Raw genomic sequence first — 21477 nt, 5'->3', positions numbered from 1 at the left:
GGTACCTAACTCTAGATTTTCCCTAATCAACTAAATGACATCTCTCCGCCCTGCGCTCCCCACCACCACCGCCATACTCACTACTGGGAAGAGCGAAGGGATACATGTACAATCCACTATAGGGAAAGCAGGCCTCACTATTTTTGTTGGAGTCAGGGGCGCCAACTATAGGGAGCTCTGAGTGCCCCAGAACCCACACTGCATGGTTCCCGATGCAACTTCTGAGGTCTCGCAAGACCTCGGATAGCATCTCCGAGGCCTTCTGAGACCTCAGAACCCAACTTCTGGTGCCACCAGAAGTCATATTCTGAGGCTGGGGTGTGAGTGTGCACCATCATGTCATGACGTCATGTGCACTGGCCACCCATAACCTGGGGCCCAAGTCGGCTCCCCTGACAAAGAGTAGTTGGTATCTAGCAATAGACATCCTTTCCTACCAGCCCTTCTAATCAGACACAGTGCATATTCATCTGGGGAACATCCACCCACCTCAGAAAAATATATCTATATTTTCTATTTTCCAGGCCACTCCAACCATTCCCGATGAATGCTGGATTTTCGTATAGCATTGATTCTGCCATCTAGCACCTTATAAGATTCCCCCCTATCTAGACAATTACTACTGCTACATGGTTGTGTGCTGCCCTGGCTTGTTACTTTAAGTGAGTTTTCAGTGAAATCCAGAAGGGATTAGTGGGGGTACAAAATACTGAGGGGCTCCATTTGCTCATTTCAATATTTTCCACTACACAATAAAGGGGAAAGGAAGTAAATATATGCTTTAGGACAGTGGTGGCGAACCTTGGCACTCCAGATGTTTTGGAACTACAACTCCCACCATCCCTAGCTAACAGGACCAGTGGTCAGAGATGATGGGAGTTGTAGTCCCAAAACATCTGGAGTGCCAAGGTTCGCCACCACTGCTTTAGGAGAACCACTACAGACACAACACTATATAGCCATTATTAAGTAGGGCTGATATCTCAGGAACACATACCTCAAAACTCCCTACCCCAATCCATCTACTCTACCACTTCCTTTTAGGAATCAGCTAGGTTTTCAGCACTATTATATCTGCATTAAGTGTGGCTAACCTGGGTCAGATATAATTGGTAAAGGGAGGAAGGAACACCCAATATCACATTACATGCCAATTTCTTTACCCTAATTAAAAACAGCCAAACTAGATGAGAGTTTTCTTCCAAACACTGATCTGATAATATATTTCTGAGCAGAATAAGTAGAGTGACAGAACCTGGCAACATCACTAAAATTTAAATTGTGTTTTAGTCACCTTCTGAATTTAGTTCCCATTTCCATTTTTCATCCATCCATCATTAAAAATAAAAAAATAAAAAATCATGTAGATCCAACAAGCACTGTTAGCTGCGGCTTTAAAACTTGTTTTCTTTTCTCAGAAAAGGTAATAAGCAGAGACACAAACTATTTATTCGGCACATAGCTCGGTGCTCTTCAAGGGTGAACAAATTTAAAAGGCTTAGACCAGGAAACAAAACAGTTCTGAAACCCCATTACAAGAGTTAAAAGAAAAGACCCAATCAATTTAAATAACAGACAGCATAAATAGCAAACTGGTACTTTAAAAATGCAGATCACATTTCCCACAGATAAATATGGGAAGGCAGCAGAAGAAAGGTGAGGTTACAGGATATTTACAAATTTAAGAATAAAAATGTTGCTTATTCCCTCCCTCTTAAGACCAAATACCAAAAAGGAAGCTATTTAATAAATTTATATCCATCTGTTCCCATATATGCCATTATAATACCCCAACAGGGCTGGGACATGCAGATTTAAGAGACAAGGTTGCTGAATTCTTCAGATTTGTGAAGAATTCTCAACACTGATAACATGAGTCAGGGATCCCCATCAAGGCTTTAAGAAGAAAACTTCAACTCCAAATAACAGATTTCTGCTTAATGCATGCTGCAGTGTACCGCAAACAGACAGCTCTGCAAACATCACTCAGAAGCAAGATCTAAAAGCAAGGATATGAAAAGCTGCTTAGTGGGGAAATAATGTATCCAGGAGGAAACAATAAGCCAGATAGGTGGCAGCATAAACCACAGCCATGTAGAGATGAAACATTTAATCCTCAATTCTACACACCTCTCCTTGTGTAGATACCATGCTTTGCTTTAGCAAACTGAACTGCAAGGGGATTCGTCTTGTAAAATATGTGTAAGTTGATAAGGCAGTAAGATCAAAATAAAATAAAACAACAACAACCCACAACTTTATACAGATTTTCTACTTCAGCACGACACAATATGCAATCAATTTGGCAGGAATATGTAGAACTGGGACTGAGCAGCAGAAGCATCTCATGCTGGTGCTTTTTCAACTGCACTGGCCCCAGTCTGCTTCCAAGCAAATTCAAAGTGCTAGTTTTGACTTTTGAAGCCCATTTATTGTTTAGGACCAGGTCACCTTAAGATAAGATAAGATAAGATAAGATAAGATAAGATTTCTTTATTGTCATTGTACAAGTACAATGAAATTGGATGCCAACCCATACAAACAACTTGGGGGGGGGGCAGTTTCAGCTGCACATATATATACACACATGCCCATCAAAACTCTCCAAGATCATATTATCTAGTTACAGCATTTAAGATGGTTATGGCTTTTGGATAGAAACTGTTTTTTAATCTATTTGTTCTTGATTTGATTGTTCTATATCTCTTATTATTATTATTATTGCCTGAAGTCAGTGGTGCAAAAAGACTATATCCAGAATGAGATGGATCTTGTAAAATATTTTTAACTTTTTTAAGGCAACGGGAACTGTATAGTTCCTCCAAAGATGGGAGGGAATGACCGATAATATATTGGGCTTTGTTTATGACTTTCTGGAGCACCTTCTTCTCCATTACTTTACACATGGAAAACCAAGCACAAATACAGTATGTAAGAATGCTCTCTATGCAGCTATGATAAAAGGACACCAGCAGGTTGTTTTAAAAAAAAATTCTGAGAAAAAAGTTCTCTGCTGGGCTTTCTTTACCAGAGCAGTGGTATTTACACTCCAAGTTATACCCTGTTCGATAGTCACTCCCAAAAACTTGAATTCAGTCACCCTCTCCACCCGATCCCTGCCAATATACAGGGGCTGAATATCCACACACACACACACACACCCGTAGTTCACTACCAGTTCCTTGGTCTTGGCAGTATTTAGAGCCAGATTATTTTCTTTACACCAAACACAGAGCCGCCCCACCTCATCCCGATAGGTGGATTCATTCCCTCCTGAGATGAGCCCCACCACCGTAGTGTCATCAGCAAGCTTGATGATTTTGTTACTGGAATAGATGGCTGTGCAGTCATACGTATAGAGGGTGTAGAGTAGGGGACTCAACACACAGCCTTGTGGTAAGCCAGTGTTGAGGCTAAGGGCTGTGGACATATATGACCCTACTCTAACCCTTTGAGAACGATCTGACAAAAAGTTCAAAACCCAGAGACAAATGGAGTTAGAAAGTCCAATCGCCTCTAGCTTGGACATCAGTCTATGGGGGAGGATAGTGTTAAAAGCACAGCTAAAATCCACGAACAGCAGCCTCGCATAACTCCCCGGCTGCTCCAGATGGGACAGAGCAACATGGAGAGTGGTAGTGATAGCATCTTCCGTGGATCTATTTGCCCTGTATGCAAACTGGTAGTTGTCGAAAGTCAGTGGAAGACAGGAAATAATGTGACTGCGTACCAGTTTCTCAAAAAACTTCATAAACACCTTAAAGCAGGAGTGGGGAACTGGTGTTCCTCCAGATGTCTTATCACCCCTGATCACTGTGGCATGCTGTCTGGAGTTGATGGGAGCTGAAATGCAGCCATCTCTGTTGTGACACATGTTCCTCACCCCACCTTAAAGGATTGTCTGTCTCCACATGTATCTTTCTAGAATTTGAGGGCTCTTCTCTATGTGCCCCCTTGCCAAGTGAAATGCAGGAGGTGGCCTTGGGGGGAAGAACATTTTTAATGGTTGGAATGCCCTCTCCAAGGAGGGCTACCTAGCATCTTCCTAGATATCTTTTTGGATTCAGCTGAAAAGCTTTTCGTTTCCCCATGCCTAAAATATATTATCCACCTAAAGTTTATCTGTTTATCTTTGTCATGGGATTTGAGGCTACTTACATTTCTAGGAATTTGCATTTTTATCCCGTATTTTAGATATTTTGCCTTCTTTGTATTTTTATTCATGTATTTGTGTGTTTGCTACCCTAAGAATTTTGCTGAAAGGCAGGAAATAAATATTCTAAATAAAGTTAAATTAAATACAAATATTTATTTTTTCTCATTGTCCAACTATTGTGTTTTTTCAAATTTAATACATTAAGAGGTCATATAATAAATCATCTAAGTTTCTTTAATCAGGGGACAAACACGTTTAAAAAGACATTCCAAAATCTGCAAAGAATAGATCAAGTGGCCTGCTATCTAGTCACTTAAGCTGGACCTTAGTCAAGATCCACCAGCCTATTTGCAGCAGCTTGTAGCTGACAGTAGCAAGTCTAGATTCACTTCAACTTACAAAGGTTGGGGTGGGTTTCCCTTCACTTCTAACTTTCTATTCACTCCTCACTTCATGTGAAGACCACCCAGATGTGCACCCATGGGCTAAACGTTGTCATCCATGACAGGCACGTAACATAGGAGGGTAACTATACAATATTCACGCAGGCCAAGGTCCAAAGAAATGTAATGCACAACTTCTTGTGTGTGTCTAAAGGGCTTTTGGCTTATTTAGTATGAAACAGCAAGCTTTCATGCCATGTAGCACTCACTTTGAACCAGAGGAGAGTTTCAAAAATTTGTGGCATAAGGACCTGCTGTTTAAATAAAACATGGGGCATGCCTAAAGTTGTTCTTTGGGTGCCAGCCATAGATCTAGTTTCAGACGACTGGCATGCATCTCACTACTGGAACAAGGTGCAATCCAAGCTTTCATGACGGTGCCAATGTATGTTTGAACAGCAAGGCTGATCAAATTGCAAATAAACAAAAGAGCAAAAAACAACAACAACCCTCTTCTAGTCAAAGAGTGTTGTCATATGCATTACATTAAGAAAACTTGAAGGTAAAAAGAAGGAAATTGCGGCGTGCACACACACAATCAAAGTTACTTTGCTTACACTACATTCTTTAAAGATGAAAGCATTAACAGCTATGTTACTTAGATCTGACATGGACAATAATATAAAAGATCTCTTAACCTGAACATTTGTAATATGTCCTCCACCACTCTCATGCCTCATGCCCTTGATGGTGTGAGACAGCAATTTCTTCATGCAATAAAGCAAGCACAAAGTACAGAAATAAATTCACATTATAATATTTGTAGGAGGATTCTACTTCAAGCAAGGCCCTGCTTATACTACAATTAATTTTAATATTCTAGCAGGGAAGATTTTTTCCTTTTTTGTTTTAATCTGGGGACAAGAACAATTCCAGTAATAGAACGTCAACATTAATTTGAAGGGAGATGAAAAATGACTTAATAACACTGCAGCAGGATTAATATTGTACCATAGATCATAGAGCTATAAAACTCTTGACAAATTCATTTTTGTATCACTGTATATTCTTGCTAATAGGGCAGGGCACATCTGAGAGCCTGTTAATACCTTTTCTGTACAATCCAATATTAACTTACACAGGAGAGAATTTCTTTTAACTACAATAATTTCAGTTTACAGTCAGCAGGAAAAATCAGAAAGGTAAAAGGTTGAGACTTCATGCAGAACATTTTCCATTTGCTTCAGATCAACAGGTACAATTCAGAAGACAAATTCATTTTTATCAAGGAAAAATATTAGTCTAGGTGCCAAGAAAGCCATTGGAGTGCAACTACAGAGGTTTTAGCTTCTAATTGTCAACAGATACCAGAACAGTATGTGCCAGAAGCAGCCTTCTCTAAGGCAACATAAACCTTGCCTCAGCTGGCAAAAGGACAGTGTCTTCATTGGCTGTGAACTGTTCCAAACACGTTCAAAAGACATCTGCAACTCAGAAGGGAAAGGAATAAGCAGTCCTACCAGATGCCCCAGTTGCTTTCACTCCCTGCAATAAGCCCTCTGAGCCAAGTCTTGCCCAATTCCCTTGGAAATCTCATACCTGCCTCACACTAGCAGATGGGGCGATGTCAAATCAAATGCATGGTGAGGTCACAAGAAAAGGGGTATCAGGCTGCTGTAAGAACCCAGGTGGAAAAGAGATTTGCCTTATGCATTAATTGAAAGAACAGCAATAACTGGGTGGCACACCTGTTGTGAGATGGTTTGTGAGATGGATTTATGGGCTCTTTGATGCCCGGAATGAAAAGCTGCCTACTACTACTGTGCTATTTACTTGTTATTCAAATGTAAACATGGGGGGGGGGTTGATCAGATTAAAATCGTTACACTGAGCAACATGGGTGTAAGCCAGGATTTTTGTAAGGGGGACAGGCCTTTTATGGGGGGGCAGAACCTCAGCTATGTATTTTTATTGGTTTTTTATTGATTGGGGGCAGCTGCCCCTCCCTGCCCTCCCTTGGCTATGCCCATGCTGAGCAAATGGCAGCTAGGCATTACTGTGATTTAAGGAGCTTTTGAGTATATTGCACCAGGGATTCAAAATCCTACTCAGCCATGAAACTCTCACATGGTGGCTTTGGACCAGTCACACACTTCTAACCTGACCTCCCTCACATGGTTGCTGAGAGGATAAAATGAAGGGCAGGAGAGTATGGATGACACTTGAATATCTTGCAGGAAAGGTAAGATGTAAATGTAGCAAATAAAGAAATACTGTACATAAATAAGTGATGAGGAAGCCAGATTTTAAGGGAGGTGATGAATGCTTTTGGAGAGCCTCCCTTGAACTGAGAGGTTGCTTTTGTCACACCATTGCCTTACTCTCAGAAAGCAACTCAGTGTGGTACGTACAGATTTAAGGCAGAAAGCCTTGGAAAAGATCATCATAAAATCAAGTAAATGCCAACTACAGCTGTACCTTGGATCTCAAACACCTTGGCTCCCAAACAAATCCACTCCTGAATGATCAAAACCCGAAGTGAGTGTTCCGGTTTTTGAATGATTTTTGGAAGCCGGACGTCCAGCACGGCTTCCGATTGGCTGCAGGAGCTTCCTGTAACCAACCAGAAGCCACGCTTTGGTTTCCGAATGTTCTGGAAATCAAACAGACTCCGTTCGACTTCCAAGGTACGACTGTATTGACTATGACTTCTTAGCAAAGTCTACTGCTTATAGTTATGTTACACAGAGAGGTGCTTTTAATCAGACAACAGCAGTAGCCTTCAACCACTGATGGTATAAAAAGAGGGTTATTGATTATATACACACATCTGGAAACAGCATTTATGAAAAACAAAGGATCATTTAAAAATAAATACTACAGGAGTCTTAACATCTAATTGTCAAACAGGGGTCTTAACATCTAATTGTCTTCTCAAAAGCCTATTTTCATAATAATATATTTATGTTTGAGAAGAGTCTCTTGTGCTGCATAAAACTACTAGTTAGATATAATAAGCTGCAGAAAGCTAAAGGGCAGATTCACACAGCTGTGGGTAATAGGACCAGCAGATCCACTCGTAAGAATGCTGGGCAGGGAATGCATCGCTTTTTTGTGTGTGTAGTTGTGAGGCCACTGGTAGTACTAAATACGAGTTAAACTGCAACATTACTTCCTAAGCATGTTTGCCTTTAGGGTCAGCATATAAAAGTTTCATGCATGGGAGCCAACACAATGGCTATAGGCATTATTAAATTTAAACATGTTAAATATGGAAAGTAAAAAGAGTGGCTAGGGAGACCGAGCCAGATGGGCGGGGTACAAATAATAAAAAATTGTTGTTGTTGCTGTTGTTGTTATAAAAATGTAAGCATTAAAATACAATTGTCTTCAGTATTTGAAGCAAGGCCAGTAATCTTGTAACATTTTGTGTTTAGACAGAAAGTCCTAATGTATACAATGAAGCAGTCCTTGCTATGCATTATGGAAATCAACAAAAACTGATCTACTATGCATATTTAATTTGACTCTTAAACCCTCAGAACTATTAGCAAAAGCTTTTTACTCTTGAATAAGGCCATATGCTGCTCTTTAATTAGAACTATTTCCATTCTAAGCTTCCAGCCCAAGTTGCTTCTGAGCGTTTTTTTTTTTTAAAGGTCTTAATCTCTAAAGTGTCTTATGCACCCAAAAATGCAGAGTAGTGGTTGAAGGGAAGGGTGCTGAATTAAACTACTTCTGGAAAATTTCAGCCAGAAATCTGGTAAGACTGTAGGTTTAATTTAAACAGCAACAACAGCGCATCAGGTTGCTAACACGTGGCAAAGTAAAGTTTAGCCACTTCTCAGCTTAATACCAAATATAGTTTCTTCTGGTACATATATATAAACATTCTATGGCTTGTCTTAATATCGCTACATAATTTTACACTGCATAATGCTGCCAGAATATGCAATGCTATCCCTCTCCATGGATCACAAATGGCAAATAAATCAACAGTTAGTAATTCATCTGTGTAACAAATAAGATAATCAGGTTATTAAAGCACAGCAAAACAGCAAAACCAAGTAAAGTTAAAACCTGCATTTCCAACAAAATCTGAAAAGTCATAGTGTTGTTAACAACAAACACACACACACTCTAAAACAAACAAACAACAACAACACATATTATGGAACTATCATGCAGTCACTATTGCTGAGACAACACGATCTAGTTGTGTATCAAAGAACAATTCTGTATCAATTGTCATGAAGGCCCAATTCCAGAATCTTTATTATTGGTGATGTGGCATGAGCAAGGATGAATACTACTAGATTCAAATTCCATGACATGGGCAATAGTTGTTAAACACTCCTGGGTCCAAGTATGCCCTTTTAAAGAGAGGACACAGCACTGCCACCTTCATAGTGCTCTTTTAGAAAGGAACCCATGTACAGAGCAGTGCTCCTTATTTTGGCAATTGATCTCTTTTTAGTAAGTGCCTCTGTGTTATCTAAGAAAATGACAATGTTATTAACAAACAATAAATGGATCAATTGAGTTCACTGAAACATGAGTGGTGGTCTCTGCTTGTGTGCTACAATATTGAAGCTAAGGGAGTTACATAACTGTAATAAAAACTAATATTGGTTCGTATAATTCTGGACATTTCACATTTGCCAGATATGAACAAGAAAGAAGGTAGAGGCAGTATTAACTATATACTTGATATATGATATCTTGCAATATTAGATAACTTGCATTCAAAGGAATGAGGCTAAATAATATCAATTCATAACTGATGTAACTAAGCTTTAGAACTGGTATAATAAAGACAAAATTCAGAAGGATCTTGCTTTCGATCATTGAGTAGTGAATGTGAAGTATTGCATATTTCTTTTTAAGGGAGTTAGTCAATTTAAGATGCTAGCTGCATCAAAACATCTTCTTAAAAAGATCCTGAAATTCTCTTTATGGATCAAACTACACAATACAACACTGGGGTTTGCAGTTAAGACAATGAATAGCAAACATGCTCAGAAAAGCTGTATTAAAATTGTTAACTAAGCCCACACTATTGGGAGATTTATAAACATATACTTCAGAAAGCACCACTGCCTGGTTATTATCTTCAAGATAATTTCTCAGCCAGTCACTTTGGGGGGAGCGGAAATCAGATAGGTGTTTTGCTGCTCTTGTAAGAAACACCACAAGAGGGAAACAGAAGCAGGGAATTCAAATTTTATTCCCAAAGTGACAAATGCTCTGATATGATACTGCCCTGACCTGGCAACAGTTTTTCATGCTTTTGCAAGCACATGACCTGAAGGGAACCATTGGCGCATTTGGCAACTTATCTCCTAAAGCAGTAGGTTGCTGAGATCCATTAGCCAATGCTCAAGACTGTGTCCTGGTTTCCTTCCTATATAACTGCTTTTTAGCACAATTTTAGATATTTGTTCTGAAGTTCCAAACTACCCTCCCCCAATCTCTCTCTCTCTCTCTCTCTCTCACACACACACACACACAAACACGCTCAGAAAGAAACAACATTTCACCTACGTTCCTTAATGCAGTGTTTTTCAACCTTTTTTGGGCAAAGGCACACTTGTTTCATGAAAAAAATCACGAGGCACACCACCATTAGAAAATTTAACTCTGTGCCTATATTGACTATATATAAAGTAATTTCCCACGGCACACCAGGCAACATCTCGCGGCACACTAGTGTGCCGCGGAACAGTGGTTGAAAAACACTGCCTTAATGATGCCTATGGTCAGCTGGAGGTAAGGCCTCAATGTGTCTTTTGCACATCACTTATGAACCTCAATTGTCATCAAAGGCACTACTTCTTATATTCCAGTATCTGAACTCAAACATGTGAATTCCACAGTTATGCATCTTCCACACATGGAGAAAAAAATGTTGGAGAGATGAGAAAGCAGGTTTTTTAATCTGGACAATTAATATGACTTATTTTGTACTTGCCTGTGTGCAATACTCTCACAAACCAGGCTTTGTCTCTGCATAGTGTGTTATAGGGCCCCTAAAACAAAGTGAGTAAGTGGCATTTGGAGTCATTATTTTACATTATACATAAAGCCAGGAGTGTCCATTACAGCTTAACAAATAAGAAGAATGATGCAGTCACAATCATGCCAGGAATACAACGGGAGATGGGCTGTACAGAAACAAAGTGCATTTTTGTGCTTTAAAAGTAACCCACAAAAGGCATTGCCTCCAAGTACACTGTCTGTGTCTTCCTTTTAGAAGAAGATAAACAACTCCAGTAAGAGGGCAAGGCCTAAGACCTACTAACCATTATAGAAGTAAAGAAGAAATATGGTTCATATTGTTTCACTGGAAACAACTTTGTCCCAAGGTAAACAGAGCTTACAAGAAAATAAATGGTTTCTATTTTACTCTGTGTATCCTTGAGTAATTCTTTGACACTTTCTACCATTCTCAAGAGGTAAGTTTGTTTTTGGTGAATCATAATGTGCACAAGACACCAGTGGCTAGTTTCTGGCAATGCTGCAAGAAGTCAGCACTGAAGATACACCCCCTGAAGTCCTGTATTAGATATATGTATCTCAGTCTTGACAAACAATACTATGTAACAGTCAAGAAATTTGTTGGGAATGGTATACTTACTGAATTGAAATGATGGCACCTTGGGCCACCTCCTACCCCATCTATAATAGGGTTTATTAGCAGTTCAGTATGACCTTCCTATTTTGAAAGTGTTCACAGGAGGCCAGTGCTCATTACAAGCCAATTAATGCCAGCAACAAGTTAAATTAATCTTCTCACCATAATTCTTGGAGGCCACAATGATTCTAGGTCTATCAAGGTTAGTATTTTAATTGCTTGTCATTCTAAGTCGAGAGAGCAATAAAGAAAGAGGGTGTTTAGGTAATTCTTGTATTTCGCCCACCCACCCTGCTTGCTATCAATTAGCAGAAGCCTTGAAGACATGGAGCATTGTACTGTATTCCTATAAACTCCAAACAACTCTGAATAATGCATGTTTCTAATGACAAACATTATGACAATAAGAAAGGATGGATTCGGCTACTCTTCAAAAAAGGAATGTATTACTGGCATTTTGAAATTCACTCTCTCATAGGTTGGTCTCCTTTTGAAGAGAAAGAGTTAAACAGTTCCTTTTACTCCCAAAGGATTTTAATCCCACTCAGCGGTGCCATGTTTTATTTAAAACATACTCTCTCTCAGTAACCACTTGTTCTAATTGGCAAGGCAAGGCAAGGTCCCAAAAGCACACAGCTCGTTACATTCAGTTTGGATTACAAAAACACGATGAAACAAACTGCATCGAAATGTACAAATTAACGGCTCAGGAGTGCACGACACGGACGTGGAATTAGATTGTAATATGGAACCAACTCTACAGGGAGGCTGGGGAACAAATCACTAGTGTCTTTATAAACTATACAAGGTTTCCAAATGAGCAAATACAGAAAACAGAGGACAAGCTTTTCCATAATTCAACTAAATTGCTAAACATGGACAGAAGAGAAGATTCCTTCTCTCCCACTCCAGTCAGCATACATGCAACAAGAGAACAGGTGCTACCAAAATAACAGTAATAATGAACTAAAGAAATCACACTGACCATCCCTTAGCTTCCTTCACACTGACAACATAGACATCACAACTAAGTCATCTGAGAACATACTCACACAGGTGACTAAATTAGATATGGTGTTTCAGCAGGCCTTGCGCAGAGCAAGGTAAATGATCATGAACTGAGAACACAATATTAAGAAGTATGAAGCAAGACTATTAGAAAGTCATAACACAAATCAGACACCTTTAATCAGAGAGGAGAATCCACAGCATCACACACATATATTTGTGAAAGGCATTCCATATGTCTTTGACCACAAAATTTCAGTGATGGTTTGTGAAGTCTGCCAGACATTCAAAGGACCAGAATGGGGAAGTGTCAAAAAGCTAAAGCAGAATTCGGACCTTTAGGGTGGCTAGAATCCAACAGATACCATTTAACAGTAAATATGTAACATTTTACAGAATTAAAATGTCCTAGATTAAGCCATATTGATATGATATTCCAACGACATATCAAAGGTTCTCAAGGTAGTTAATTAAGGGGGACCCATCCATGGAATGGGTAACTGGATCCAACTCTCCTTTTTAATAGTTAGGATCTACCATAAGTAGTTGAAGGAATGCTTTCAACCCTATATCCTATAACCCTAAGATATCACCTTATCTCCTTCTCCCTTATTAGACCTGGAGCACATGCCAACTAGAGAGCCCTTCTGGCTATGGCATTCAATCAATGCACCACCTCCCCAGGGACATTTACCTGGCACCAACATTTCTTCATTTTTGGTGTTTGGCAAAACCCTTTTTAGTCTCTCGGGCTTTTAAAGTTTTTTTTTTTTTTGCATTTTAAACTCTTGCTGACTGCTCTGGTTTTATCTGCTGGCTGTTTGTATTGTGTGGCTTTATTATCTCAATTTTGTAATCCACCCAGGAACCGAATGTGATGAACAGAGGTATTACTTTAAATAGATTTTATCATCAGATTTGGAATACACTCACCCCCTCTCAACTTCTCATTCTGAACTGTTGTAACTCAATTGTTAATCTAAAACAGGGATGGATAATGTGTCGCCCTCCAGATGTTGTCAGACTATAACTCTCATTATCCCTGGCCATTGCGCATGCTGCCTGGGGCTAATGGGAGCCCAACAACACCTGAAGGTCTACTTGTTCCCTTCCCCCAATCTAAAAATGATAATTTGTGAGTAAAACACAACAGATCAGCTATATAATGTAAGCATTTTGGATATTTTAAAGACCTACATACAGAATAGTGGAAAGATGAATCTGTTATCTACACATATACAGCTATGGGGTACATTTATTACCATTTAAAGCAATAGTTATGCTAACATTTTTAAAAGCATGCTAAATCAGTTCCGTATAAAACAGACAGGAACACAAAGTACTGCCAGCTTCACAATGCTAGTCAGAGAATGACTTCAGCAACAGTCTTGCACTAGACACTCAACAGGCTACGGCTATAAAGGCAAGCCTGAATGCTGTTAAAATACACCACAAAGCACTGGCCTAATGGAGAAACACAAATTGAGGTGCCAACTTCTATCAAGCCTTAATGCAGGAGAAATTGTACTGCAGCCCTCCTATTCACAAGAGGATGTTCTTGAACAGACAGCTCTGAGCACAACTCCCCCTTTCATGGAATGCAAGCACGTCCTGCTCTGCTATTGTGAATCTGGAAATTTCTTTCTGCTGACAGCCGGCTACTAAATTTCATTATAGAATGGCAGATCTGAAATATTCAAATTGCCAGTATTTGGAAATTCTTAAGGAAACATTTAACAGGGCAAATTGTGCTATACAGTGGTACCTCTGGTTATGAACTTAATTCGTTCCGGAGGTCCGTTCTTAACCTGAAACCGTTCTTAACATGAGGTACCAATTTAGCTAATGGGGTCTCCCACTGCTGCCGGACGATTTCTGTTCTCATCCTGAGGTAAAGTTCTTAACCCGAGGTACTACTTCTGGGTTAGTGGAGTCTGTAACCCAAAGTGTTGGTAACCCGAGGTACCACTGTATTTGTATTGCAGTGGATAGCATTGTTGAAACTTGGACTCTAGTGCCAGGACCAAGAGGGTCAAGCTTGTATGTAGGTTAAACAATAGCTTAATATTATCTCCATAACACACCTACATTTGGTTTTTGAATAGAACCTGTTGAAGTGATAGATGAATATAAAGTCCTACATAGTTCTAGATTCTTGTACCAGCAGCAGGGAGCACTGTGAATCTAAAAACAATTCAGGAGTCAAGTGGCAGGGAGAGGTGGAAGAGATGAGAGAGAGCACAAAGTTCCTCTATTACAGAAGAGAATGATGCCTTTAGTCACTTAATGAGCCAATTTGATAAGCCCATAAAATGACACGTTGAGTCCTTCAACCTGCCACAAAGAGAGGTGAAGCACTAATCTGAAGCATAATGATTGGGCACTAAAGCAGCTTTTATAGTTTTCTAAACCTATAGTGAAGATAAAACCAAGACAATTTTGATTTAAGTAAACCCACTTTACAGGAGAGATTCCATTTAGTGCAGAGTTATATTCTATTTTCTTGTCGCAGACATACATAAACTAATATAAAAAAGTCAAGGTGCTGAAATAAAAATCTATTCTGGAATAAAGCATTTAAACTCGCTCCACTGTCAACAATAATGTTTTCTTCTATCTTGTAGAATTTGTTTACATTTGATATTATTTTAACTTGCCAGAACAGCTGGCCGAAAGGGAAGATTTCATGATGCAGCTCAAAGCAAATCAATCACATTATTCAGGCTTACTATTTTAGGGCATGCTGTGCAGCTGCAATGCATACTCCTATTATGTAGCAGTATGGATAAAAAAAAAGGCTTACTATCAGGTATCAACCAGTGGATCAGGTATGGGGCTTTTATCTCTGCACACCCATAGACTTGCTGGGAAAATGCCTTACAATCCCTCAAGCCTCAGAAACCAATGTATTAAAGCAACAACAATAGTGATCTACTTCATAAGGCAACTGAAAGGAACAATGATCTCAAAGCATTTTGTACATCAGAAGGCACAAACTGAAACATTAAAAATTACTGAAGCTTCATACAAATTGAAAGACTTGCCTATGAAGGTTCATGGCACAATAAATGAATTGTTCTCCCTTTAATCATCTTACAAAACTACTTCCCCCCTTCTCCAGTGTTTATAATGTGTCACTTTTTAAACTGAGAATGCCCTCAGTTTCTACTTTAAATGCCTCTCCTTATTCAGTTTGTGGCAAAAAAAAAACTGTTGTTGTTGTTGTTGCTGTTGCTGCTGTTTTAGTAGTAGTAGTAGTAACAACAGCAACAACAACAACAACAACAACAACAACAACACTTTATATCCTGCCTTCTTCCTGACAGGGACCTAAGGAGGATTACAGCAAAAAATAAAAGCTATTAAAAACACTAAAAAAAATTTTTTTTTAAGTTAAACATTGATAAAACATGTGTGTGTGTGTGTGTGTGTGTGTGTAATCTATTAATGGCTGACAAAGAAAAGATCCGCTGGGGATGCATTGGCTTTAAGCTGCTTAATTAACCATCACATTTATAAACTATTTCCAATGAACATATTAGCATATTTTGCAGAATCTACTGCTGTGACTCGGAAATAGTTTGGAAAGACAGTAGGCCTGTTCCCTTTTAGTCTTTTGCCATTTCCACTTGTCCCCCTCCGCTTCCCATTCCTTCAGAGTAAACGAGAGTAAAGAAACATTTCTCTCAGCCTTATTGCTGTTCATCACATCATAAGTAGCTGGGCTGAAAAGTCCAGATTTGGAGAATTGGGGGTGGGGTGGGGAGAGTATGACATTCTTATCTGTTTCCTCTTTGTGATAACCTGCAAGATGCAGGGAGCCTGTTTGGGGCAATTGCTTAGTAACTCAGGAAGCATGTTTAAAACTTTCCCATCACTCCACACACTCTGTCTCTACATGCTATTATGTAGGGTGTCTGTTGTAGTAACCAAATTGCTCTATCAGGTTCAGTACTTCAATTAATGCAAAACAAGACTAAATATTTACCTGAAGGCTGCAATGGGCGGTATCCAACTAACTTCTGTTAGCATAAAGATCTACACTTGAACAACAGAACTCCCCATCTCCTATCTCCCCACCATACCCCATGCCCTTCCCAAATCTGTTCCAGAGGGTTGTGGGAACCTCAGAAAAGACTGGAGGAAGTTCCATTACACAAGCACAAATAGGTGTTCTGCAAAACAGACAGTGCCCAATGAATACAAGGAAAAGGCAATAAAGTAAAAAGAGTGATGGCAAAGATTTAGGTTTAATTCACTAATCTGAAACTGCATCAACTGCAATTCTCTCATTTATTTTTATAATTGTGCAAGCATAATCAATTATAATAGAATAATGTGGGTGTTGAGTGTGGGGGTTGGTTGGTTGGTTTTTCTTCCTGCTCTTAGTATATATTTTGTGTTTTTTATCTTGTATTTTCATGTCGTGAACCACCCTGAGATCTATGGTTGAAGGGCAGTATGCAAATTTAACAACAACAAAAAAAGGTAAACCTCTTAGGTTAGCAGTTTATGGCGAGAAGATCTGCCACTCTAGCTGCATAGTGACCTTATTAAAGTGACACAACTAAGCAATTTAGTAGGTGTTGAGAGGGGTCTCAAACAGGGGCTTCCAGCAGCCAGACATCAGAACCTTGCCACCTGTGCCACCAATACTCTAAGACAATTCTATGTGAAACTTTCCATTATTTCCTTTATTTGGATACTGAGCCCCTACTGTTTACAGCAAGTTAAATGGGGTTGCCAAGCAGCATTTGATCTTGTCGCTTATTACTTGCTATTTCAAAAATTTGAAACCCGTTTCCTTGGTTCTCCTTTTCCCCACCTACTGCAGTCTTAAGAGATTGTCCCAAGAGTGCTGTACAGCAAACACACAGGGCAATTAGGCATATTCCCTAGCCCTAAAGGATGTATGAGATCAAAATAAATGTGAAAAATGGAAAAATTAGTTTAAAGGATTAAAACAACTACTATTTGTGTAACTCACTTGACCTAATCATCTACATTTTCCCATTCTTATTTCTATGATCTGGAGCAAAGGATGTTGGGCTGTGCAATGGACATGGATAGCACAATTGTTTTACAGGATTTCAATTAATTTTGTTGGTTTACTAACCTGTTTCATTGTGTGGATTTCTTTTTTCTAAAAAAGAGAAAGAAAATGAAGTGAAAATCAAGAACCCTCAGATTTCCTTTATGCATTCAGTTTGCAATATTCGAATTAAACGTAAACATGAAAAAAATATTGCACCATAAAAATATCAATTTTAGAGTGTTTCAGTATATGAGAAGTAAAGCCCATCATGCCTTTAACCTTCTACATTGTATTAAAGTTCAACATTTTTCTTATTTAAGTGGCCTGGCTAAAATCCCAGGGTGCTACATTAACTTGTTTTCAAGTCTCAGATGCAAAATGCCAGTCATAATACTGTCAGAAGACTTCTTACAGCAATATGATGATAGAACACAACTGGCATTTAGGCAGCCAGATTATATTTGCACTAAACGTTTATGCTTAACTCTCTGATAGTGTAAAAAAGACCACAAAATCCTGGGTTTGGACACAACACTAAGCTGACCCTTTTGTGGTTTGTTTATTCACTAGCCTGAAGGGAGGAGCAACTAGGAAGTGATCCGGCTGCCTACACTAGCAGAGTTTATTAAGTAAAGGTTCATTACTTATTGTTACATGTAAACACAGACAACATGTAAAATGGTGTCTGTCTGAATCTGGTTTTGGCGGAAAAGGAATACCGTAGGGCTCTAAAAGGTAGGCAAATTTATTGTAGCATAATATTGTAGCATATCGTAGCTGTGGTCTAAACCACTGAGCCTAGGGCTTGCCGATTGGAAGGTCGGCAGTTTGAATCCCCGTGATGGGGTGAGCTCCCGTTGCTCGGTCCCTGCTCCTGCCAACCTAGCAGTTCGAAAGCACGTCAAAGTGCAGGTAGGTAAATAGGTACCGCTCCGGCGGGAAGGTAAACGGCGTTTCCATGTGCTGTTCTGGTTTCGCCGGAAGTGGCTTAGTAATGCTGGCCACATGACTTGGAAAAACTGTCTGTGGACAAACGGCAGCTCCCTCGGCCAGTAAAGCGAAATGAGCGCCGCAACCCCAGAGTTGTTTGCGACTGGACTTAACTGTCAGGAGTCCTTTACCTTTTTAAGCATCTGCAGGCTACAGCCACCCTGGACTTGTTTGGGAAGAAGGATGGGGTATATATTTCACAGAATCACAGCTGAAGGGAACACAGGGGTCATCTAGTCCAACCCCTGCAATAAAAGAATCTTTTTGCCCAACATGGGGCTTGAACCCATGACCATGAGACTTGAGAGTCTCATGCTTTACCAACTGAGGTATTTTAATAAATAGTAATAAATATTAAGTGCATTTGATAAAATGTGCTTTAGTTCCAAGGCTAAATTGTTAATGCTTATGGCTTCTACTGCAAAATATCCAATATTGGGTGATGGGGTTTTATAGGATGCTACTCTTTGCATACTCCAAGTTGTCTATCTCCTGCAAAGATAAAAAGTGTGGTTACATCTCAATGGAAATCTATGGTATCTGCTGCTCCTGCCTATTTTAAACAAAACAATGACCCTAATATTTAATCTGTCATGGTTCTTTGACATATTTTCTTTCTTTGAGAAATAGATGATATCTTGTGCATGCCTCTGAAATGCTTCAACATTCTAAAAATCAACACTCGTAATTACACAACCAAATTCAACTACTGTATAGACTTATCTACAAAAGTGTTCCTACTAATATAGTGCTACCTTGTAATTTTGATACTGTAACAAGAGCAGCAAAAGCTAAATATCTCAAGAGCACTTTGTTACAACAACCTAGTAACTTAAAAGCAGCAAAGGCATAACAAAGGACTTTGTTCATTCAATTGGTGGTACTACTATTGCTACTTTCTTCTATAGCAGACTGCATTTTGTGTACTGAAAGGTTTTACAGTACTCATCTCATTCATTTATCCTCACAACCGCTATTTAAATTACACCACTCTTTCTCCCACTTTACATAATAGGACTTGCCAAGAGTGATTCAGCTTGTAGATATATTGCATTATATATGGCAATCCACAGAATTCTATAATGGTTTATTTCCATTGGTCATATGATTATAATGCTACAGGGCTGCAGAACATGGGAACTAAGAATCTTTGCTCCAAATTAGAGGTCAGTCTTAAAGAAGTCAGGAGGGCTGGATGAGACCATCAAGAACAGAATTCACAATCTTGCTCAACTGCAGTATTGCACACGTCTGAGCACAGATCTGTCTGTCTCTTTGCCTTTGCCCTCCATTTGTAAAATGTGGATAATAGTGACTACTGTTATGAGAGGACAAAATGAAACACAGTAAAAAGCACTTTATATAGTGACAAAAGATTATATGCAAAAAGCTGTAGGTTGGAAATTTAGTTATTTTCCACCATTAGACAATATAGTTAAATATATTTCTATTGCTAGAAACTTACAGGTGGAACAGAAATATTTTCCCATCCAGTACTGGAGCTACAAACATAATTCTTAGTTCCAATTAACATAATTAAAGCCTGCTCTATTGAACTAGAAATTCTAAAACTGCAATCTGAACTCTTAATGCGAGTAGCTTTGACAGTTGTTGTCTAGTTCAAGGGCATTCCAGAGTTCTGTAAACTTTGCTGAGTGAAGGCTTGATTGGTGCCTGTACGCAAGAGGCTCTTGCTTTTATACACACTGGAGATTGTTTCAACAAACTTGAGCAAATAAATGAAGCACCGGAGTGAGGAGAATCTGATTTCATGCACACACACTAAGAAACAGACACCCACACATAAACTCCAAGGGGGATGCCAACTATGTGCTTTAGATTGCCTATTTTAAAAAGGAGAGGGGGAGGGGGAGGGGGGAGGGGGAGGGAGAGGTCTCAAAACCAAACGTTTACATTGCACTTACCAGCAAAGCATTTGGAACAGAGATTCATAGTCTTGCTGGACCTGGAGTAAGAGGGGGAAAAGGAGAGCTTAATATTCCTGTTGGTAGTTAGTACAGGTTTATTTTATATGGGGGGGGGGGAGAGACAGACTAGAACAAGAATAAAAGTAAACAACTGCTGAAGTAAATAGTTGTGCTCTGTTGGAGAAAAATAAAGTAGCCAAATCATCTTCATAAATACACTTTTCAGTGACACATGACAGAAAGACTAATTACTGTACAGTAAATATCTCCATAACTTTCTTCTGTAACATTTCTTTTAAAATGAAAGTCATCTCTCACCCTTACAACTGAAGATAATTTAAGATTGAAAATGTAGACGGACTTCTGAAATTTCATCAGGCAGCACAAGGGCTGTTACTGGGCAAGAAGCACTTCTACTGGGTAAGAAGGCTTTGGTAACAACCTTGTATTCGTCCCATCACTTTTCCAGTAGGAACTGTGGAGCAGATCCAGACAAATTACCAAATATTCAACATACCAAACAACAGATTACCAAACATTTTAAAAGTAGAGATATTGGAGTCATGGGAGACTTCAACTGCCCCATCTTTTGGAACGCAAACTCTGCCAAGAATGTAAGGTCCAACAAATTCCTCCCTTGCCTCACTGATAATTTCATTTCCCAGAAGAAGGAAGAAGCAACAAAGGAGCCATCTATCTTGCACTTGGCCCTTACCAACAGAGAGGATCTGATTGACAAAGTGATCGTGTCCTCTTGGGTTTCGTGATACAGAGGCAAGGGAAAGCAAAGTGTAGTCACACATGCAGTCTGGTATTTTAAGAAGACCAGTTTCAAAAAGCTTAAGGAACTACTGGGTGAGCTCCTATGGTCAGAAATACTCAAAGAGAAGGGAATCAAAAAATGGATGGAAGTTTCTTAACGGTGAAATACTGAAGGCACAAATGCAGACAATTCCAACAAGAAAGAAAAGTGGGAGGCATCACCCAAAAGGAAAGCTGTGCTCAACTTGGTGATAACAGAATAAACAATGCAATGAGGGAACTGTAGTGCAAGATAGGAAAAGGGGTGGAAAGGGAAGACCTAGCTACTTTAAATGAATGTAAACAACCTGATGAGCTGCTCCCAATGATACTAAAGGAGTTTGAGGATTTAATCTCAGAGCCTCTGTCTATAATCTTTGAGAATTAATGGAGAACAGGTGAGGTCCCTGCAGACTGGAGGCGGGGAATGTTGTCCCCATCTTCAAAAAGGGTGTGTGTGGAGAAGACATGGGTAACTAAGACTGGTGTGCTTGACAACGATACCAGAAAAGGTCCTAGAACAAATAATTCAACAGTCCATC

General features: G+C 39.3%; 1 protein-coding gene across 1 annotated transcript in view; it reads right to left on the bottom strand.

Moving 5' to 3' along the window:
• Positions 1-21477, bottom strand: part of ZFAND3 (zinc finger AN1-type containing 3) — a 135274-nt gene that overhangs the window by 72899 nt on the left and 40898 nt on the right. The window contains exons 2-3 of the mRNA XM_033144576.1: positions 20132-20172; positions 17298-17324 (exon numbers count right to left, since the gene is read on the bottom strand). Coding sequence (XP_033000467.1) covers positions 17298-17324; positions 20132-20172 — 68 coding nt within the window. The remainder of the gene's footprint in view (positions 1-17297; positions 17325-20131; positions 20173-21477) is intronic.

The sequence above is a fragment of the Lacerta agilis genome, chromosome 3, assembly GCF_009819535.1.
Source record: "Lacerta agilis isolate rLacAgi1 chromosome 3, rLacAgi1.pri, whole genome shotgun sequence".
Lineage (NCBI taxonomy): Eukaryota > Metazoa > Chordata > Lepidosauria > Squamata > Lacertidae > Lacerta > Lacerta agilis.
The sequence above is the reverse complement of the archived record's forward strand: the minus strand, read 5'-3'. Positions and strand labels throughout refer to the sequence as shown.